This window comes from Electrophorus electricus, chromosome 9 (assembly GCF_041902795.1).
Source record: "Electrophorus electricus isolate QZ-2024a chromosome 9, ASM4190279v1, whole genome shotgun sequence".
NCBI lineage: Eukaryota > Metazoa > Chordata > Actinopteri > Gymnotiformes > Gymnotidae > Electrophorus > Electrophorus electricus.
In genome coordinates, this window is record NC_137505.1 from 22613093 (window position 1) to 22637216 (window position 24124).

The following is a 24124-nucleotide window of genomic DNA, read 5'->3' on the forward strand; positions in this document are numbered from 1 at the left end:
GTTGCTAAAGCAAGCAGGTGCTAAGGTTTTATTGCCGATCCGCCCAAGCAGTTGTATTCATGTAGCATAATCCATTTTTTCAGCAAACTTGTTCACTCCAGCCGACTTAATTTAAACAGATCTCACTATGATATAGACGGAATCATAAAGTTAAAATAAAATGCTTATAATTATTGGTTCATTGCAGTAACATTTACGTGCTTTATAAAGGCTTATATGTAATTTAGATAGGTATAATCTGAGTATATGTTAATTCTGTCATAAATTTGATGTTTGTACTGCCATGCACTTGTGCTTTATTAGGTCTACCTACCTTGTACCTGCAATCTGACCTTTTTATCAGAAACAACTACCACACAGGATACCAGGAATGAATTAACTGGAAAATGCTACACTAATATAAATAATAATTGTCATATTTGGTAGCTCAGTGGTTAAGGTCCTTCTTTAGCTATCAGAAGGTTGTGAGTTCAATTTCCACCACCACTGTTGGGCCCCTGAGCAAGGCCCTTAACCCTCAATTGTTCAAGTTGTAGAGTCACAATTGTAAATTGCTTTGGATTAAGGTGTCAGCTATATTTTGTTAATATTTGGAGATAATGTTTTATTAATACTTCAAAACATGTAAGAGCAACCCTGCTCCTGTGACACTCCCAGCCCTACACATTTTAGTTTCCACAAATCTGTTGGAACAGGTATGATAGAACAGGGAAAAAGACTCAAATGTGCAGCACATGATGTATTCCAGGACCAGAAATGGAAATCAGTGGTTTAGGAAAAGACTTGGAAAAGCTCCCTTCATTCTTACCTGGATTGTGCATGGTAAGTTATGGATGGAATAGTGCTTCATGATTAGATTTTTCTCCATAATCATTTCAGATAAATTGTTGAATGTTTAATGCTCAAAGTCAACACTTTTTACAAGTAATAGAAATACCCTAACTCTACTCAACATAAAGTATAAATATAAAACTTAATATTTAATATTTCCATACTGTAAAGTATGCATTCATTAGGACAAAACATGCACAAATTAAGTGCACAATGTAAAGTAAAGATTGTCAGCCTAAAAAAAATCTTCACATACAACTCCCAGTGTTCCTCAGACCCAGCTTTACAGTCATGTCACTTGACAGGATGTGACCACTATTTTATATATTTAAATATTTTTCCACTCTCAATAAGTTTCAAGTGGACCCAAAGTATTCAAATGATCACCCTCAATATTTCCCATAATATTCATATATTGACCTCACCAACACAATGTCTACTCAAGATCACATGGAAACAACAAATCCTTGAGTAAAAAAGCAAATAAATTGTGTAGATTATTATTTCTTCAATTGTTTATCAACATATAGAGGACAATTTGAAACAAAAGCTCAGGCAGTGTGTGGTAGGGGACACTGAAGCCTAGTGTCTGTGCCTAAGACACTATGGGGAGAAGGGAGGTATGTAAAAGTGAACATGGTGTTGACCTGGAGCTTCTGCTCATCAAGACAAGCCTGCCAAAAACAGCTCCGTATCCTCTCTGTGTTCAAAAATAAACAGGAAGGGCTCTTTGGCTTCTCAGTCATCTCCCTGCAAGACCTCACTGAGGGCTTTCTGGTGACCCTCCTCAATCATAGGCAAACTTCTCAGCTCTGTCACTTGCTCATGGAACAGCATCCCATTTCTGTCTAGCCATAGCATAGCAATGGACAGATCCCTTGCAATTGCTGGCTTTTGCATCAGATGCAGAGTCAAGATTTGAGTTATAATCAGACTTTGATCATCTCAGTCATAAGACAAATTAAATTGAGAAATAAATAATCAATCAGAATTAGTGCCTTAAGAGTCAAACGTCGATCTGCCTAGTTCATACTTTATCAACAGAGTAAAAGTCTTTCCTGTTCACAAACAAGGTCGGAGTGAGAGTGGCATGCATACCATAGGAATTATAGGAGGGAGGACAGGAGAACCTACTGAAGAGAAAACTGAATACAGAATAAGTTATAATACATGCAAGCACACACATATCTAAATGGGCATTTGGCTATATTCCACTGAACGTGTTGTAATTAATGCCTTTAGTGACCTGCTTGAGTCTATCTTTGTCTTGACTTTTAATTAGAAATGACCTGAGACATCCCCATAAAGCTGACAACACCACCAAACATTAAAAACTAACTTTAGCTACGTTTGTACAATTTTCAAGTGTGCTAAATTAGCTAGGTACCAACATTACAGGTAAGCATTACTGCTAACCTAATATTAACACACGGTTAACTCAAAAATACTGATTGTACATTACACACTATATACACAGCTAACATAAAAACTATTTAGATGTTTAGTCGTTAACATGTTGACATGCCCCTTGGTGTACAGTACAGCAGAATACGATAGAGTCTTGAGGTTTCAGAGATTGATGAAGCTAGATGTTACTGCAGTGGAACATGAGTTCTTTACATTGATGAAGCTGGCTTTAACTTTGCCAAAACAGGGCGCGTGGCATGGAACATCATAGGACACTATGCCATCGTCAGTGTCCCTGGGCAGCGTGGCGCCAACATCAGTGTGTGCAGCCATTATTCAGAATAATGGTGTTCATCATCACGCTACTCTTGGGCCCTATGGCACTGCCTGCATCATCACCTACAACACACTACACAACATACTTATTCCCAATCACCAGGGGACTGGACCAGACCAGGTTTGTCAACTGGGACAACTCATGTTTCCCCCAGACTGCTCTGTGCACAACTGGTTCACTGAACACCTATGATTTTTGGTACTTCACCTGCCTCTATACTCTCCACTCCTCACATGACCCTTGTGATTGTGTTTTATTTTATGGTATATAGATATATATATATATACACTGGATATGCATACATCGCCTGTATATTTGTGAAAATGCATGTATTTCTGAGTCTGATGATGGCTGCTCCTGTGCCCTGAAAATCCAACAAACACAATCTACTGGTGTTTTCCCATCATATAAGTGTGTAGTTGGCATGCAGAAAGAGCTATGTGATATTTATGTGCAGAGAAAAAAATTAGTTACATTTTGACAAGACATAATTTTGGATGAAATGCTTGTCAAGAAGTTTGAGACATTTACATGTTGTGTGCATGGCCTTTGTGTGTTGAGTTTTGACAAAATGATTTAAAAAAATAAAATAAAAAAACAACAACTAATAAATCATCATATAAATTGCTATTATGTCCCTCATCAAACAGAAATGTCTCTTAAACATACTTAAATATGACAGCCGGGGGAACAACATATTCAAGTACTTTACAAGCATCTGTTCCAAACACACACACAATAAAAGAGTACTAGTCTTCATCGTCCCAAGTAGTCTGAGCAGAAGTCCTCGTCTTCCTCTGATGCGCACTCGTTCCCGGTCTGCATGCATCCTGTTTCCATGCTGACCTTTTCATCCAATTGGTCTAAGCAGTCTGACCTCATCTCTGAAAAATCCTTTAGTTCTTTTTGTCCTGTCAGTCCATCCACCTTTGAGTCTTTCTGGTACAAGACTGGTGTCTGAAGTGCTGATAACTGAGGCTTTCCCATCCGTGGTTTTAATAGGGATGATGTATCTTCTTGTTGGTCTTTTAACAAAAGAGGTAACAGTGGCTCACACATCTCTGCAGCCTCACTCATGTCTTCCTCCAACTGCATAGATTTCAGAGTCACTGAAAACAGGTTGATGTTCCTTAAACCACCTCTTTCTGCCTCCTCTTTAATTTGCTCTTTTTCTAATTCTTTTGCCTTAGGTGGCTTTGGCTTTTGTCCCACGGAATCAGATAAGGACATCTGTTTGTCATCTCTGGCTGCACGGAGCTGAAACTGATAGAGTGCGGTCTCGTCTGCCTGTACATGCACATCCTCAAAACTACATCCCTCAGAACTATTTGCTGACTCACACGTAAAGATGGCAGTACTAGCAGAGCTCTGCACTTTGTTTGTGGTGCAGGAATCTCTGCTACCTCTTGCTCTCTCCATGTAGGCACAATGACCCTCTGTGCTACTGTCCTCCTCATCCTCGTCCTCTTCCTCCTGATGAGAGAGGGAGATGAAGTCATCAATTCATTTCAATTTGGTTTCACTTGGTTTCAAAAATGTTATTGTAAAGCCAAAAGTAAAATGGTGCCATTTTGGATTAAAGATAATAAGAGTCCACAAAAAGATAGACCTCACTGCCACTCTTCTCTTCATTCTCCTGTGTGCCCTCCACTGACTGAAGGAGAACTTTCAGTTTATTCATCCTTGTGCCACAGTCAAACTCAGCCACTGAAACACACACCTCCTCCAGGGAAGCGTAATGGCCAAGAACAAAACCTGTCTAAAAAAGGCAGAGTTAGATTTTCTTTAGGAAAGGTATAAATAACACAAGGCAGAGAGAACAAAACACCTGCAGACATCTAAGGCACAGAATGGCAGAGGAAACTGAGAGATGTAGCAGACAATCAGAGAGAGAGAGAGAGAGAGAGAGAGATGACATATAGCTAGTCTGCATGAGAAGGGGAACAACTTCATTGCTAAAGTCATGAAGAGTGCACCCACACACATATTGAATAATACAATAGGAAATTCACACACAGAGAAATGGGTTTGTGTGGAAAATGCTTTTATGCATCAGACATTTTAAACTGTGGTCTGACCATGTGATTGGGGACCAAAAATCCAATGACCTATCTGACATCATCCAAGTACATTCTGCCTCTCTATGAGGTCCTGTACTTTAATTATAATTAATTTATAATTTAATTATATTTTCCACATTCATTTGTCATTATTTACTAATCCAAATATACACAATTATTAGTAAAAGTAACATTAGTAACTCACTATTAATTTTCACATAAGGTCAAATAGCTATGTCTGATCATATCATTGTATATGGATGTTATGGTTAAACTGCAGCCTTTTAAAAATAAAGACTAACTAACAAAACTACTCTGACTTGCCAATAGCTTCAATTAAATCACTTCTATAACTTAGCCTCAATATATTTAGGTTGTTCTCCACTGCTAGCAGTAGCTCAACAGATAGGAAAACAGTATACTACTTAGATAATATTAAATGTGTGCTTTGGTTTGTCTCGTTGGATTATCATCTGGTTGGTTAAGATAGTCTCTGAGTTCAGTTACTTTTGTCTTAGATTCTGTGAAATTCAAGGCTTGTTGTCTAAACCTAGTTGTTAGTTGCTTGGTAGTGGTGATTACTTACTACAGGTGTAGTTTTGCCCTGACCTTAGGTGTGAATTGAGGGGCGGGCTCAGCACTTATTGAACTCTTAAATTAGGACGACTCCGCTACAGGTGTCTGTAGTGGTAATCAACATCTAGAGGAGGTTTGGTGGTGTTCTCAATCAGTTCAACTACATCTCACCTACAGGACTTCACAAACTCAGCTAAGCATCTTCTCATATCTTAATCCTTTCTCATACATCCACAAATCAAGCATCTGAAATGTGCTTCACAATTCCTGTCCACATATCCCACAGATCTCCTCGACACAATCATAGACGTCACAATCTCAGCAACCTCACTGACTCACAACGCCTCACACCATCACATATCGTGGTGGCAGGAGGGCTCTTGAACTGCAAATCTGCTGTCCAGAAGGCTGAGTTCATCTCAACATTAGCATCCCTCCACTTCCTGGCTCTGATAGAAACATGGATCACCCCTGAGAACTCGGCAACTCCGGCTGCCCTGTCCTTTACGCATTCTCCGAGGCGTCTTGGCAGGGGTGGTGGCACAGGTTTACTAATGTCCCAAGAGTGGCGTTTCACTCCACTTTCCTCTCTACACTTTCTATCTCCTCTTTTGAATTTCATGCCATTACAGTGTCTTTCCCCACCAAACTTCTTATCATTGTCATCTACTGCCCTCCAGGTTCCCTAGATCACTTCATTGATGAGCTCGACATCCTTCTGAGTCATTTCCCCATTGAAGGAAATCCACTCATTCTCCTTGGTGACTTCAACCTTCCATCAGACAAGTTGCATTCCTCCTGCATCCTTCTGCTGTTGACAGCATTTCACCTCACCCTCAACTACTCTCCTCTGACTCACAAAGGTACTCCCAACCCTTACCACGACCTTACTGTTACCTTTGAGAGCTCCCTGGTATCACCATCCAAAGCTGCCCATAGCCTGGGCGTAACTTTGGACAACCAGTTATTGTTCTCAACTCATGTTTCTAATCTAACCCGGTCTTGCAGATTCCTCCTTTGTAACATACGAAGGATTTGACCCTTTCACAGGAAGTTACCTAGATGCTTGTGCAGTCTCTTGTGATCTCAAAACTAGACTACTGCAACTCGCTACTTGCTGGTCTTCCTCTAAGAGCCATCAAACCTCTACAACTTGTCCAGAATGCAGCAGCAGGACTGGTCTTCAATCTTCCGAAGTTCACACGTTACTCCACGGCTGCGCTCCCTTCATTGGCTCCCTGTAGCTGGACGCATCAGATTTAAAAGGATGCTTACCTACAAAGCCAAAAATGGACCAGCCCCTTCATACATGAGGTCAATGGTCAGAGCCCAATCTGTACCTCGAGTACTTCGAACCTCAAGTACGGCTCGGCTTGAAATACCTTGCTTCAGGTCTCATGCACGACAAGCATCAAGACTATTTTCTGTCCTGGCTCCAGGATGGTGGAATGAACGCCCGCTTGCTGTCCGGACAGCAGAGTCCCTTGCAGTCTTTAAACGCAGACTGAAGACCCATCTATTTGCAGAATATTTAAAGGACAACTGACACTGCTCCCTTATTGACTGACTAATTTAGTACTTATTGTATGGCATTATTTATGCTTTTTACCAAACTCTAGCACGTATTGTTTTATAGCACTTATCATTGTTTAAGATAGACCTTATGTATTTTGCACTTCTAGGTATCAGCATTCATCCCTGTATTCTACAGTATTCTAGTTCAGTGGTATGTTTAATTCTAACCTACTGTACTTGGATATATTCTATGAGTAAATGACAAAGCCCTTTTGTAAGTTGCTCTAGATAAGAGCGTCTGCTAAATGCCGTAAATGCAAATGAAATGACATACCTACTAGGTGATCAGGCTCCAGTGGTGGAGGGGATGAGTGTGTTCTATTTTATTACTCATGCTATGTTCTCATAATTCCTATATCAAGTTTTCACTCGTATTACATATAAATGATGCACATATGAGAAGTGAATGAGGAAAAATAATTGGAATCGAGACCTATTTGGAACAACTGATAACAGGCTCCACCCCTATGCTACACCTGTCATCAATTATAGCCACCCTTTAAATATCTACAGCTCAGTGCACACTTTGTAGTCTCTTGTACTCACTGGAGTGCCAAGCAGTCTTAATTTGTGCTTGGATAATTTTCACAATTTTTAACTCTATGCCTGATGGGTGACTTAACCTTGAGCCTGTATATCCTGCATTAGCCTGTATTTATTTACATGGTTAGTATTAGGAAGAAGAGATGTCCTGGCATGTTCGAAATAGGCACATGCCCATGGAATTTTCACCAGTGATGTTCACAGTTGGTCTTACCAGTGCTTTGGGGACTGTCACTTTTAATTTGCAGAGAATCCCGATGTATGCAAGGCAGGTTGTAATTGCCAAGATGCATAGTCCCACCAGGATAGACCCAACAGACCAGCTAAGCAGAAAAGTCACTGGTGCAAGTGAAATGAAACAAAAGCACACAGCACATGGGGAAAAAAAGGATGTATGCATTACCAATTCTCAGTTATAATGTTTACAATTACTAGGTGGAGACCATCACATTTCACAAGACAAACGTCAGAATTACACCCAGTACAAATGTGAAGAGTGAGTGTTAATGAAGGGTTTACTCAGCATGGCTGCTTCAGTATGTCTATAAAGCATTTGATTGGATTTTTTACTCACTTCCACATCCCTCTCAGCACCTCCCCTGCTGATGCATGTGTAAAGCAAAGCTTTATCTCTCCTTCTGAAATGTGAATCAAGCAAGTCTGTGCCACACTGAGGGGCCTTGACTGGGGCTTTTGCAGCTGGACTGATCTCACTTTTCTAGCAACTGTGAATGTTAAACTGTACAAGACTCATTTCGCTTGAGCCATGCAGATTTGCAGCTGACTGTAGGCTGATGGCCTGGCACCATTTGGATATGGCCAACAAGTTCAGAAAACTTTTCAAAAGAATTTTCAGAATTTTTCTTAGGGCCTATTTACTTAAAACATTTGAGAATCTAATAAAAATAACTGCAGTACTCTATCATTTTCTTTGATACACCAATTTAATTTCCAAATATATAAATTACCCAACCTTTTGTATGTACACACGTGTATTCAATATGGCTTATTATGCAATATATGACTGCTGTTATAACTTTAACTATGGCTACACACATAATTAAAAATAGTTATGTATTTACCATCTATAACAGGTGTTGACTCCAAATTTGTACTTTTAGTGATACATCCAAACAGACAATGGATAATTTGTAAGGGTCAGTGCCAGGCCGAGGCCCCCTCCGGCCACTAGAGGGAGGCCTCGTCAGGCACGCCACTAATCAGGCTTAACGCCCAACAGCTAGGATAGACCTATATCAGCCCAGTGACCCCGTCTTTCAGTGCTGGGTCTTTGCCAAAGTTCTGAGCAAAGCTTCTAGCTGGTAACTTCGGGTATTGAGCTCTGTGAGCCCTCGTGCTACACTTCACTTCTGCGCTGTGAGGGTGTCCGTGTTTTTACACGTCCCCTCCCCTCTCCAGTTTTCCTCCTCAAATCTGTCTTTCTCCCAAGGCTTCCCTTAGCCATTACAGTTCCTTCCTGTTTTCTGGTTTTGTTTGGGAAGTTTTAGTTTGGATTTCCTCAGTGCATCAGGGCTGCCATTCTTCCTGTGGCGTCCTTGGTTCTCCCGTTTCCTACGCTTGGTGTGGTGTTAGTTTTTTCCTCTAGTTTTGTCATCCTCCATTCCTTTGAAGGGTGATATATGCACAGGTAGTCTTATAGCTGCTGCAGTCTAGCGGGTCTTTGTCTGCCTTGCAACAAAGTGGCCGGGGTTCAACTCCCCTTTGGTTATTTACTTTTCTCACCCAGTAGGCTGTCGGTGTCATCACCGAGCGGACCTGGGTTCAAGCCCACCTTACATAATTAGTGTAGTCTGTAGCTCAAGCCCAAACAAAAAAAATTTTCAGTCTACTTCTCCCCAGGATTGTATTGTACAAATGAATGTGCTAATGTAATTGCTTATAGTAAAAGAAATCTGTCTTTCTATACACATTAGTATTAAATGATTAAAAGAGCTCTAAGACCTCTTACCTCCCCTTGGTTGTACTGTGCTGGTGAAGGTACAGATCCAGCCAGAGCTCAGGGTGTTGGAGTTCACATTAGTATCCGGTTTCACCATCACACAGTATTCCTCCAGTGGCTGAAGATTTTCCAGATTGTACACAAACATTGCATATGTCGCATTCTGATGTTGGCTAGATGGACGCAGATTTTTCATTATAACATCCTGCGTGAAAAAAAACCCCACTAATTAAATACTGCCTGTAGCACAGTAAATACACACATGGCATTGGAAGCCATAAAATCCAGATGACAATGTAAATATTGAAACACTTAAAAATAAGGTGCAAAAGAATAGGACTACCTTATGGCCATCTGTAGCAAGTAATTCAGGAGTATAAAATAAAATGGCTAACAAAGGCAGTCTGTGTGAACATGAATAATTTTTAGAAGATGCTGAATTGTCTGTCAAGCAATAATATAACCTGACAACTCTGAACTGAATGTAACAGAAATGGTCACCAATTAGTAGAACAGGCTACTCAGCAAACTTTAAAAATTAACAAAACTTGGGGGGGGGGGGGGGGGGGGAGAAAAAAACACACATAAAAAAACAACAACAATTGAAATACATAAATTTTGGGTTGAATGGGTTTAAACAAACTTGTAGGGATGTGTGGAAAATTATTATTTGTTCACACATTCACAAAATGTTGAGTGACAGCAAGCTAAAAAGAATATTGAGATGTTGTGGTTGCTGGTAAGAAATAAGTGGGATGGTCCTTTAATGGAAGCTCTGATGGCTGGGTACAGGACATCCAACATCTTATCCTGTGTATAATTACAATTTGTGTGAAGCTTATGGCGGCCAGCCTATTGAGTGGTCATGATGTACTTTGCGCTACACACACACACACAAACACACACACACACACACACACACACACACACACACACACACACACACACACACACACAACATAAAACAATGGCTTCGCTCCTTCTACATTCATTTAAAAATCTCCCCAAATGCTATCAGTACATAAACTGCATATTTAGTCCTTGTGCAGAACTGTCAGAGGTAATGTAGCATTTTTCCTGCATAGAGAATTACAAGGTGGCCATCTCCAGCTCTGGACAAAATTCTTATTTTGTAAGACAAAACAAATTCATTTTTTAATCAAAATAAATAGAAAATATTGTACTACAAATATATTTTTAAACCAATCGGCTCGACAAACACAGCCATAAAACCTTTTGTGAACCTCTTCTAAAATATTCTATATTGCTTGTAAAAAGTGTTTGCTTGAGCCAGCTGAAGGCACAGTACATGTGCTTGTGCACTCATAATCAGGATGGTACCACCTGTTTCATTTTGAGCAAGGAAAGCCCTGTGATATAAAATAAACACAGTGGAACATAACATTTCATCCCATCAGTTTTTACCTTTTCATCTGTTGCTTTCTTCCAGTGTAGGATGAACCGGATTTGATTGTAGTAAATATCTGAATCATTGCCTTTGATGCCATCTCCTTTCCATAGTAAGATGGTGATGTTCAGACAATCACCACAGCCCAACACATCCACAGAGGGAGGACCAATGGTGGCTAAAACAAACACAAATGCAGATGTATTCCAGGGTTAAATCTTAATCTCAGCCACTAGTATAGCATTCATTATTATGTAAATAATGTGTTTGAAAAGATGATTTAGCACATGCGTAAACATCTTGCTGCTCAATATTCATAGTGTGCTCAGACGCTCACTGGAAGGTTCTATATACCAGATGGTTACTTAGTAAATACAACTTCACTTTATTTTTGCTATATGAAATAAACAAAAAGAGTTGTACACTGGAGAATTTGTAGATAATAAACTGGTAATTCATAAGCTGGTTCTCTAAAACGTCTCTGGTAGGTACCACCAAAACTAAACTTGTATCATAACTGGCCACCACCTAGTTCACCAACTAATCACCACACTAGCAGAAATGCTACTGCCCAAACCTATCTGCTGTTTTAGTGTAATAGGATTACATACGTTTACTTTACAAAATTAAAAGATCCTGGCCAAGTGTTAATAATTATTAATGATTTTTGCTTTTAGTCATGTAGCTCCATTCACTCCCATTGAGGACTTGCTCATAATCATACTCTGGCGTTTCGCAATAATTTGTTTAACAAATAAGAAGTGATAAGAATAAAACCAGTTCTGGTGAGTTTAGCCAGTAGCATTAGCAGCTACTTGAGGAATAAAGTGTTAGCAGTAGCATTAGCTGCTATCAAAAGTATTTACCCCCTATCAGCAGGCTTAGCTGCTACCCGAGGAAGTAATAGTTAGCTGTATCATTTAAGAAATATCACGAGATGCATCTGTCACGGTAGACTGGTGCCAAAAAGACACACCCCTGCAGGACCAGGACCAGGACCATGTCACGCGCTTTCCTCGATCACAATCACCTGTCTTCTGACAGAAGACACCTAGGACGGGGCTGCACATTAGTAGCTGAAGGACACGACCTTACTGCAGAGAAGCTACTCCGCTCCGACCCATCCACTAGACTCGGTGACGCAACGTCGAAAGAGCATAAATAATAAAGAACGTGAAAATGGAACTTCGCCTTTCGCTTCCTCTCTGCCGTCCCAGTCACAGCATCCTGTTATATTGAATATTAGTATTGCCGGTTCGGTTAGTTAAGAGTAAAAAAAAAAAGGCAACCAATTATGATTTGTTTATTTATTCATTCTTTTGGCTCTGCCAACACAAATAGTTCCGTAACTAGGCTGGGACTACACATTGTCCTGCACACAATAGCTGTTACTTTGTGTAGGTCTACATTACTGCAGCCCAGCTACTTTGTATAATACACATGTCTTTATGTTTACATTAATTGTGCAACCAGTTCACTGTTGACAGTCACTTTAGTGGTATTAGTGATTCTGATAAGTTAACAGCAAAGTTTGTTACTAAGATGATCATTAACATAATTAATGGTTAATAGATTGAACCTGTAAAGCAGAGCATTATATGTAGTTGAAAGATATATTTAGTTCAAAGATATATGTGGTTCAAAGCCCCAGTCGAATCAAATTACTTGGTCGGCTCTAACAATTAATAATAATAACTGTTAATAGCTGTCAACAGCAGCATTTAGCCGCTAACAGAAGCATTAGTTGCAATTATTGGCAGTAGATATTATCCATAGTATTAGCCACTAATAGTGGGTTCAGTTGCCAAGCCCAAGTAGAGCTGTCTGATAGTACGCTGGAGCGTGTTTCTAATAATCCGGCAACACTTGTTTTTATTTATTTCAATTTGATAGCTTTAATAGGGATCATTTATTACTATAGGTTAAGTGACCTGTCACCTTAGTAAGCATATTCAGTTGGGATGACTAATATTTACAGTGTTATAGTATTATTTACATTTCTGTTATATTGGTAATTGCTGTATATTTAATATAGAGTAAAATAAGGAGGTTGTAGAGATGCAGTAGTAGAATATTTTGGCAATCGAGTATTCTATTGACTACTCCATTGATTAATTGACTGATAAGATTAATACTCAATATTAATACACATAAGAAATACTTTTGCTTTATTAAAGAGCAATAGTAAATATGCAAAAGAGCATATAAGACAGGTCTCTTAAAATGAACAACTAACTTGTTTCTATTTTATAAAAATGAAAAAAATTTTGCTTATTAAATTGTATATAGTATCTGTTAAAACTAAACCTAATTTAGTGGATCTAGAACCCGGTCGACCTTGCAGTTATGAAGAAACTGGATTCTGGGGGCTTCTTCGCTGCTTGAAATTGATTCAAGAAAATTAGCAAAAATATATTTTTTTAAAGTCACTTTTGGCTTCTTCATATTATCTTTATGCTCTTCTATGGTAGAAGAAATACAATATCGCCTCACTTTAACATTGTTTTGGTATGCTCCCACATTGTTTTGCTTTGTGAGCCTAGTATTTAGCTAAATGAGTCTGTTTACTGAGTCTGCTTGATGGATGTTTTGCACATATTTGTTCAAGGCACGATGTGGTGTGAGAATATAGTGGGTTATAGTTATATGGATTAAAATAAGTTTTGACGCAAAGAATATGCATCAATGATTCTCAGTAAACAAGTTACTCAAGGAATCGTTTCAGCCCCAGATAGTGAAGCAATACTGTTAAGACAGGAAACTTAACTGGTGAGAACCATACCCTAAGAACTCAGGCTAAACAAAAACCTAGGAAGAAAAAGAGGGCTCCACAAGTATTATGCGTCTGGAACCCAGAGGAACTTAATTAAATGTTACCTGGGGCACCCACATTCACTGCACCTGCAGTGATGAGATGCCACAGCAACTTACTCATTTCATAGGGACAGAAGTCAGAGGGTGTGACATTGACCACAGCTGATCTGTTGCCAATGAATGCCCTCAACTGGAAAGTGTAGACTGCGTATATATTCTTCATGTATTTGGAGACCTCGATAGTGTGGTTTCTGTGACGGAGCTCCGGAAGCAATTTCTCATGTCCATCTCTCCTAGCGTGAAAATAAAGCTTGGTAAATGGAGAAAGACTGAAAAATAAAACATTACATAACTATCTAAAACATAAACCATTTGTTTTTCTGTGTGTGTGTGCTTGTGTGTGAGAGAGAGGGAGATGCAGAGAGAGACTTCTCAATGACCTCCCATAGGCTTCCATAACATAATTTTAGAAACTTTATCTTTTGAAAACAGTAATAAACATTAAAATATCACAAATTCAACAATATTCTCCAATAGCTTCGCTATTACATCTTATTGTAAGACCTGAAACAATATATATTTAATCTTAGAACTCATGTGGCACTATTTTACTACTCTGAGCTTCTTTTCATGTTGGATGTAATGATTTATCTTCAAAGCACTGTAGAAGCGCATCATATAGGCTGAATATTTAAGACAACCTGATATGTACAATGCACCATTTAAATTCTCTATTATTCTTCCTTAGTTAAAGAAACACCTCTCATGCTACGTGTGTGCATTTTTGCTGTAATTTAACTACATAAAACTGTGGAAACCCAATGTTTCATTTAATGGATTTCATTTATTGATGCATAATAAATGTGGAATAGTTCACACATATATCAGCTTCAATGTTTGATTATTCTAATAATGATGGACATAAAAGCACATTTTTCAGTGGACCTACAGTTTTGTTGAAATATCACACTCAGAATAATCAGCATCTGAATATATCCACCACATATATATTGTCATCTGGAACTTTTTACAGTGGGGTTAATGTGTTTTATTAATCTACACTATTCTCTTAAACACTTTTATTACTGTTTGCCTCATGGACTGTGAATGCTCTCACCACCGTTTGACTCTGTAGGCTGTCTGTGGTGGTGTGTCTCTTCCAGGACTCCAACGCAATATGTGCTGGAAGTTGTTGGACACCAGTGTTGCATTTACGGGAGTAGGGAGGTAAAAACTGGCTGAGGACAAACAAAGTGGGTCACATCAACATAAATGCACACATATTTATATTAGGAAAACAAACTTACATTTACACAATTTAGTTGACACATTTATCCAAAGCGACTTAGTTATGACTGAGTACAACTTGAGGGTTAAGGGCCTTGCTCAGGGGCCAAACAGTGGCAACTTGCCAATGGTGCAGCTTGAACCAGTAACTTTCTGATTACAAGACAAGTACCTTAACCACTGATCTACCCCTGCAGCTAATTTTTATGTGCTGATATAACAGAAAATGGCTTCAAATTTATTCAAAGGTCTGTGTGGGGGTTTGCATACAAAACTATTTGGTTGCAGTCAGTAAGTTATACATTTTTGTTTTCAAATTATTATATTATGATTTCAAATCATTTGGGAGTTTGTCATGAGTTCACACAAACAGTCATACTGAAAAATGTGCACGCCCCTCTGGATAAGGGCATCTGCCAAAGGCTGAAAATTTAAAGAAATCAGCACAGGAGATAAAGTAAAACTACTTTATAATCATACCTTGTGAGTCATGAATATAATGAATAAGTAAAAGAAACAGTATCATCGTATTAACTGTGAGTTAGATCTCTAATGGCATGTTCTCCCTGCAAAAAGAAAAAAAAAACAGTTAAGAAAAGATTTTGTCACATTGCTGATGCTGTTGCACAGCAAGAATTTAAATAAAAATAAAAGTAAAAAATGAACTCAATATTTTTGTTTGCTTGTTTTGGAAATATCACAGAATTGTGTTGCATAACTCAAAACAGATAGCAGAATTAATAAGTAATCTATTTATACCATTTTTTTTTCCCATTTATCTTTGAGATGAGAAAACACATCACCTGCATTGTACTTACTGCCTGTATTAATATTTATATAAATGCTGCAATAGAATGGCTCCTGTACAATACTTTGCAATATTAGTGCATTATCTTTTCTCTGTGCAATACCTTAAATTGGGCAGTAACATTTGTAAATCCGTGGGAGTCTAAAGGTTAAGATATTCAGCACAGCAACCCACAGTTCACTGTATTAGTAGTAGTACTGTCATCAACATCGGTCCTGGACTGTGTAAAATGTAGTAAATCTGCTGTGTCTATTATTGTTAATATCGAACGATAGCAAAATAACCCAGTCACACCTTGTTTTTGACTTTAAGGGCTTGTTTTTATCTTTAAGGACGCATTATTAAAATTTGACTAAACGGATCAGATATAACACTTCAAGTTTGGTTTATTTGTCACATACATAGTCATACACAGTATAACTCGTAGTGAAATGGCTGAATGTATGTAAGATAAATCAAATATAAACTACACGGTGAAGAAACCACGCATTTGAAGCGTGAAGGACAAATTTAAGATTCTGCACGCTCATTACTCACGGTCTCCTAGTTCCTCTTCTAGCTGTTTCGAGGTGTAAAGTAAGCCCATGGAGGTCAAAGCAGAATCACCTGGAATTAAACACCGCTGAGTAAATTACAGATAGACGAACAACAGACTCAAGAAGCACTCACTCCGCGCTTCCCAAACTCAACCCGTTTCCCTGAAAGCGTTGCGTACAGTCACATGGTTCTTGAGAATCGATACCATCTTAAAGGGAACCTTCACCCAAAATTCTGTTTGCCATGCAAGACGCGTGCAGATGTGTGAAACGGGTTTTTTCAAACTAAATTATAATGCGATTAATTTATCCTGCTGTGCACTCTTATTTATTTGTCAGTGTGAATATCCTTTAACTACTTTCCTTTAATTACTTTAATCAGTGCTGTCTCAAATATGATGAGGCCTAAACTCTGACTGAAAGACTTCATGTATCTGATTCTGATTCGAGTTACAGCTTTTCTAGGATCCTGGAAATAAATCGAAGGTTTGAGATCGGCCTGTAGTTTGACAGCTGAGATGGGTCGAGGTTAGATTTTTTGATAAGTGGTCTGTTTACTGATAATTTAAATGATTTAGGAACGTAGCCAGTGTTCAAGGAGGAGTTTATTAAAATTAGCAAAGGTTCAATTACTTCAGGTAGGATTTCCTTAAGAAAGTGTGTGGGCAGTGAATCTAAGCAAGTGGAGGATTTTGAATGTGAGATCAGAGGTGTAAGTTCTGGCTCCTGTATCGGTGTAAAGGCTTCTAGAGGTTTTTTTTTTGGCCTAGTTGTTCTGATCTCCAAGTAGCTGCCTGATGTTTACATTTTACATTTATATTTTTATGGCATTTATCTGACGCTTTTATCCAAGGCGACTTACAATTATGACTGTCATGTTAATACTCTTAATATTATCTATAATGTGCTTAATTTTCTCATTAAAGAAATCCATTAACTCAATCCTACTATGTGATGATGTAATCTGAACATAAGTGACGGTTTTATTCCTAGTTAGATGTGCAATTGTATTAAATATAAATCTAGGATTATTTTTCTATTAGGGTCGAGAGAGAGGCTGTTCGAGCAGTAATAAATGCGTTTCTATACTTGAGAAGGCACTCCTTCCATGCAAGATGGAAGACTAGAAGCTTTGTGTGCCTGTGATGACGGCGGCACAGAGGGAGCAAGAGGCGCTCTTTATTATCCATATTACTAGATACATGCAAGTGACGACAAAACGAATACAAAAGGTGAACGTATTCTTCGGTCTCGCTCATTCGAGGCGTAGTCCGCTAACGTGCAGAACTGTCCTCAGGGACCTGTGGGCTGATATAGTGAGGGAGAGAAGCAAGGACCAGGTGAGCGGGCTTAGTAGGCAGGTGACTGTTTTAAATTGCTAATATGATCATTATACCAAGGTACTGGATGTGCTTTCATTTTAACATAGACAATTTGTGTACAACCACAGAAGAACTGAGAACTACTGGAAATATATGATGTACTACAAAACATTTTAGGTGTCAGTTGGCTGAAATAAAATATGGAAATAATTAGGGAATGTGTTAGTGCAGTTGGCAACGGAAAAGAGATCAGCATTGGAGGGATGACCGAGCAAACCGAAAGTGAATCATAACGGATTCAGTGGATTTGTGGAAAGTGCTTGTACAAATGTTTTGAGTTTTTTCCCCTGGAATTTTTTATTCAAGAACAATAATAGTTCCACTGTAATGGGTTTGAGGCAGCTTCCTTTGTGGCTAACAACTTCACCAGCCTTCGAAAAGATCCTCTCATATGGCACCAATGAAGCTGGGGTACAGAAATATTAGGTGGCCAGATTAAATAGATGTGGAGGAACACCTTCCAGGTGTCACAGTACTCCAGTGGGTTCCCTGTTCAGGCCAGGTGGGGGTATTTTAAATATTTAAATTTTAACAAGCAATTTCAATACAAAACAGTTATAGAGTATACTGTACCTCTGTCCTTCTACCGTAGCAGTGGCTGGAGCACTGGTCATCTGCTGTGACTGCACATGGTTGCCCAGCAGGGCCCAGAGATTATATTCTGGATGCTGAGCAGAGGTCCATGGTGTTGCGGTTGGCGCAGCAGTATCCAGAGATCATATTCTAGGGAACAGCTGGTCCCGTTCTTTATTACAGGTCAGTGTTAACTTGCATTATTGAGGCAGCCAACAGAGAATGTCTGACCATCACACAAAGAACCCACATTTTTATAAAGATTTCAGGAGTGATTGTGCACCTTCTTTTACATATTAGTGCTTGAAATTTCTATTATATCCAAATAATACATTATTCAATATATGCTAATTGAGATCCATCATTATTCAAGTTGAAGCTTGACACCATTATATCCCAATAGATTTTCCTTCAAAAAAAAAAAAAAAAATGATGTCAACTCACCACCAAAAACCTGCAAGATAAAGATGCTCTTCTGTACCTCTCTATTCTCAGTGATAACAAACCTTGCTTAGCCACAGATCTCTCAAAGAGGCTTTCAAGACTTTTAAAAACAATGGTCTTTCCAAATACTAATAAAGTTATTTCTCATGGACGATCTGACTTAAACTTGTATGGAAGCATTGAAACCACCTGCATCAAAGCTCTGCCCCCAGTAACCCACAAGGGCCTCTATTCTGTTCTAATTCCCAGGCTTAACCATAGGGTTTACCAGACAAATATACTTTTGTATATTTGTATAATGTATATTATTTAATATTCATAAGTTATATAACAATTGCACAACTGACTACACACAGCTTAATGGGGTGTACCATGTCACAATATTGCCATTCTTGGGATCTCTTACCATGTTACTCTCCATTTGTCATTTATTTGAACTGAAACTCTGCCAAGGTAATCGCTCACTTCTGTGATAGAATACAAGTTTTTGGCAAGAGTTTCAAAGCAATCAGTCCTTTCTGAAGGTCATGTGATGCTCTTTGACACAAGCTTCAGCACAACGTATTGAAACAATGAGCATTACAGAAGTCAAACATGTTTCCTAGCTTTAGCATCACCCATCCATCACTACCTTTAAGTGGCTAGGGATCATTCAAGGGTTTCTTTAGGAGCTGTCTATATTTGAAGACAGCAAGAGACGTCTCTGCATGGACAAGCGATGCAAGTTCATTCCATCATCTGAGTGGCTGGACAGAAGAGAATCTGGAGCCCACTGAGTGGAATTTGGTTGAGATGGAGAGGGCAGTTTTATTTGAATTAGCTTTAAGAAATTCACACACACACACACACACACACACACACACACACACACACACACCTCCCCTGTTCCCAAGCTCCCGAGTACTAATCACATACACCTGTTTTGTTCTCAGTGTTTAAGCCCACAGGGACCTGTGCTATGCATTGCTTGCCTCTATTGCGCCAGTTACGACACAAGTGTAGCCTGGTCATTATTTGGTATTTTTATTTTATTTTTGGTTTTCAGTATTTACAGCGGTCTTATGTCCCTAACCACCATGAAAATCCAGGGAATACTGTATATAAATTCTCTATATTTCCTTTAATACATCTTCTAGAAGATAATTAATGGGTGAGATTGGATATATATGTTGTAAAACATATACAATGTAATGTACATTTTCCTGTTTCCTGAGGAAAGACCTCTGTCTAAAGCATCTTGTTTCTCTGGAAACTTTTTTAGATTTTCATTACCTATACAAAAGCTTCATACGAATTTTAGGTACAGGTACACACACACACACACACACACACACACACACACACACACACACACACACACACACAGTCATGTATTTGGTTTTATCAGTAATTCATCATGTGTTTTAAATATTTAAAATAATCAGTAAAAATGTTTAATTTTTATACAACCTTCAACTTCAATCTTGACACACAAAATGCTAAAATTCTTCAGTATTTACACCCAGAGGCATTCCAGCAGTCTACCTAATACTGAATACTGTTTTTTTTTTCGTACTAATTAATCTAAAAGCTAGTGTCCAAGCACTGATAAAGTCCACCTTGCAATGCCAATCACAATTTTAATACTGAAAATACTCTTTAACTCATGGAGTTCCCCAGACAACAAGTAAGAAAGTCTTTAAGGAAGTATGCAGGGTAAAGTTGTAGTCCTTGCTACATTTGGCAATATAGACAAGCAATTAGTTTTCATAACCTTTAACGGCATTTTTTAAAATGACTGTCATGAAAATCACTTCAGCAGAAATACTTTATAATATATACAACACCTGTCACTCAATAGTTTGTACATCTAGTTTAAATAAATGGAAACCACTACTGTTTAATAATGGTCAGAGGTGCTTTCAAGTCTATATTTGGAACTTTAAAAACTTGGAATGAATATATTTTTAAAAACATCCACAATATGGCATGTACTGCTAAATGTGATTAGCCATATTGGTGCCAAGACTATTCATTTTCTCAGTCCGACTGAATGAGCAAATGAATCTTTTTCCTTAAACAATGTTGAGCCAGGTATATTCATGAACAACCCATGTTACTGTTTCATCCAGACATCAGAGACTGTCCATATACTTTTTGACCCTTTGACTCACATTTTTCTTCACTGGTTTATAACAATGTTGTTCCAGTTTAGTGATCACCCACCAACAATATTGGGAATTTGGAGGGTCATGCTCCAATTTAACTGATGTTTTCCTGAAGTCTTAGAGCTGTGAGCTTGTCTGGCTAGCAGAAATACAGTCCAACTTAGTAAATAAAAGTTAGGATGGATGGCTTGTGGATGTGGTTGGGGTCATTGCTCCACACATCAGCTCCAGAGAGAGCCAGGTTGGGGAAGTGCTGAGTCAGCGCAAGGAGTGGTGGTCCTACCACGCTGTAGGCTTTTAGGTGCAGGACCCCGTTCAATGACCAAACATCCAGAAAGGCGATGCTGAGGCCTCCATCCTGCCCCAGCACCCCAGTACTGATGCTCAGGGCTTGGTCAAGGCGTGTTGCCCCCCTGGCAGAAGTGGACACCTGAAGCCTCCTCAGACCCACGAGGGTGAGATACTGTGCAGGGCTGTCAAGAGGGGCAGAGTCACAGAGAGACAGCCGGAGCTCTGGAACTTGGCTGCCATTCAGAAGTTCCCTCAACACCCATGGCTCATGCACCCACACCGTCAGTGTACCGTCAGCAGGACTGTCATTCCAGCGAAGACCACCAGGGGGCAGTGCGGAGCGTGGGACGGTGCCACAGCTGCAGTGCACATTGGCCAGCGCCTCATCACAACTGTGAACTGCCACAGCACAGCTGCAGTTGCGCAAGCTGTTGCCATGGCTGACGCTGTCGAACATCAGGGTGTGGTTGGGTTGGATGTCAGAGTGGGGGGCTACGCCCATAAAGTGGAAACGGAGGAGGATACAGAGGACAGGCCGTATGCAAGACGGACGCATTTTCACATCCATGCCAGCCTACACCCGGATTTGGATACTTCGCATCTGCTGGGACAGAGGACATAAAAGTTATTTCTTTGCTGTTTTTAAAAACCAGCTTGTGAACCACTTTAACAGATGGGCAGCAGCACCAGCAACAAGCCTGAGATTTTCCTAAGGCCACTTCCAAATTAAACCTCTTCTTCTTTTCACTTCTGTCTGGGTTTTATTTGGACTTGGCAGATTTATTTATTTCCAACCAAAGATGCTAATGAGTCATACAGTCCCAGGAGTTTCTGGAATGCACATATGTCTCCTCTTAAACTCTTACACTGCAATGTACTTTGCTTTGTAATGGCTGCAGTCAACCTCAATAAAATAAAACATAGAAACAATAATAAAAAAAAACAAAACAAAAAAAACATGCTGCATCTCAACTATGCAAAGGACCCTTTGACTTTCAGAAAGTTTTGGACCATCTCCCCCTCCCATTTACAGCCTTTAATGAGGAGGTCAGACCTTTCAGTGTTATGACTGATGCTACAATTGGACAAAATGGAGCCCAGTTTTATTACTCTACAAAAGACATGCTGGACAACTGTAGAAGAATTCTGTAATAGGAAAGGAAGGGGCTTTCCCCCCGCCGCTTAGCAAGACTAAATATAATGGACATAATCTAATAACAACCTAAATGATATATAAGCACAAATGAGAATCAGATAACAGGCAAACTGTCTACATAGATATTAATACATTTTGCAGTTTAAGTTTTATATAAAGTGCACTGAATAAGGTTTTAATTCTTGCTCACAGCTGTCACTGTGTGTTATGCATAAAAAGGCTAGTCAGAGAGACCTGGCATGGAAGCAGTGTGGGCATCTGGAGCTGGTGGTTCTCAACACAAGGACCAAAGAAGTGTCACACACACCTCATGAAGCACATGAACCCGCATAAATCAGCACGACAAAGCTCATTATAGTTATAGCAGAAACACTAGTTAGTGATGGCTAACAGACTACTGAAGATCACAGTAGTAAAAGATCACAGTACTTTCACAGCAGTGAAAGATCAGTTCAAGTTTAATCTTGTTTGTAGCTGAATTTTTGCAATGGAAACTGACACAGAGTTTTATGGAAATCTGGTTTCAGAACCCTAATGAGCAAGTGAATGGTGCTTTATCTTTCAGCTGAACAATGAGCTAATATACTACCACAGTGATTATAGAGTCCAATGTCAAAATGCTGAATAATCGTGACTGTCTTACTGAGCATATTCTGGGATCAGAAAGGAATACGAAGAAATCTTCTGGAATAACAAGTCAGGGAAAGTAATGGGGAAAAAAGGTTTGGTTGACTGGAATATTCAGACATGGTAGTAAAAACAGGAGAGGGCAGACAACATTCCACTGACATCATAAGACTACACCCGCACCCTCCCTAAACACACACACACACACACACACACACACACACACACACACACACACACACACACACACACACACACACACACACCCACCCTCCAGCTGTCTTCTGTCCTTATGTATCCTGTCTGCTACATTTGACTCTAATATAAACTGTATTCAGTTGGAATTTCACTTTTTCCCAATTATGACTAAGAATTCCAGGACAATCCACTGTTACTAAAATTTATTTTTACTAAAATAAACTGTAGCGAAATTGGATTTCACAAAAATCTAGAAGGCCTAATCCAAGAAAAACTGACTACCAATCCTGAAAGTATTAACATTTGCTCTCACTGGAAAAACACAACATTCCTGCATAGAGGAAAGAGAAAGCTCAGATAAAGACAGAAGAGCTACTAGTTTACATGATTAATATAACGTGGGTGAAAGAGGGAAAAGTTACGAGTCTGGGGGATGTGCAAAGGAAACCCAGAGACCGAAAAATACGCTTGAGGTTCTGAATGAGATGGGGTAGGGACTCACCAGACAAGATCAAGACATATTTTTTTCCATCAGCTGTTGACTGGTGACTACGCCATTTCTTTCTTCATCTGTGTGTATGACTCTCATTCTAATGATCTTCTCTCTCTTTCCCCTCGTTTCCATCTCACCTCCCTTTGACTCAGACTCCCCTTTTAGGGCCCCTCACATGATCGTGTTGGCAACGAATGCTCTTGGTGAGCGCTAAACAGTGTACTGCCCTCTTGTGGTACTAAAAGGCAAGAGATTATCTCACAAAAAGCATCGAATATGCTGCCATTGTGTGGCGTTATAGTTTTCACTGCAAAGGCTAACTAGGGAGATTTGTACGGATATGCACATTATTATATGGTGAAAAAAAACCAGATCTTACTTACATTCTTCACAGTATAATAGACAATATTGTTGTCCGCTTCTAAACTTGTAACTTGCTTGCTATAACAGTGCCTATGGCAAGCTTCACATTCTGACCAAAACACACGAGGCATTGTTCAAACTTCAGTCATTTCAAAGTGTTTCTCTGGTTCCTCTGAAAAATGGCAAACACCAAAATCAAAATATATCTCCCTTAAACAAATGAAGCAGTGCATTTCATACCTACATTTGTAACTTTAAGAGGCAACAAATGGAAATAGTACAGTTGTAGTCAGTGAAGCTGCCCATAA

General features: G+C 39.2%; 2 protein-coding genes across 7 annotated transcripts; both read right to left on the reverse strand.

The window, feature by feature from the left end:
* Nucleotides 1–882: 882 nt before the first annotated feature.
* crfb1 (cytokine receptor family member b1) lies at nucleotides 883–19411 on the reverse strand. Of its 5 annotated transcripts, XM_027006797.3 has the most exons (9): nucleotides 16144–19411; nucleotides 15279–15364; nucleotides 14629–14749; nucleotides 13629–13804; nucleotides 10715–10875; nucleotides 9299–9494; nucleotides 7544–7668; nucleotides 4185–4334; nucleotides 883–4048 (listed from the first exon to the last, which is right to left on the reverse strand). In XM_027006797.3, exons 2-9 carry the CDS (start codon nucleotides 15322–15324, stop codon nucleotides 3332–3334), a joined length of 1692 nt encoding a protein of 563 aa, XP_026862598.2. In that variant the 5' UTR covers nucleotides 15325–15364; nucleotides 16144–19411; the 3' UTR covers nucleotides 883–3331. The 5 variants fall into 5 exon arrangements, with proteins under 5 accessions (XP_026862598.2, XP_081577088.1, XP_026862599.2 ...); XM_081720962.1 differs by lacking the exon at nucleotides 15279–15364 and having other exon boundaries at nucleotides 13629–13801; nucleotides 14629–14745; XM_027006798.3 differs by lacking the exon at nucleotides 15279–15364 and having other exon boundaries at nucleotides 14629–14745.
* A 923-nt stretch (nucleotides 19412–20334) lies between these two features.
* On the reverse strand, nucleotides 20335–24043 carry LOC113575354 (exosomal polycystin-1-interacting protein). Of its 2 annotated transcripts, none has more exons than XM_035522877.2 (2): nucleotides 23463–24043; nucleotides 20335–21580 (listed from the first exon to the last, which is right to left on the reverse strand). In XM_035522877.2, exon 2 carries the CDS (start codon nucleotides 21545–21547, stop codon nucleotides 20849–20851), a length of 699 nt encoding a protein of 232 aa, XP_035378770.1. In that variant the 5' UTR covers nucleotides 21548–21580; nucleotides 23463–24043; the 3' UTR covers nucleotides 20335–20848. The 2 variants fall into 2 exon arrangements, with proteins under 2 accessions (XP_035378770.1, XP_026862613.2); XM_027006812.3 differs by having other exon boundaries at nucleotides 20335–21583.
* Nucleotides 24044–24124: the final 81 nt, after the last annotated feature.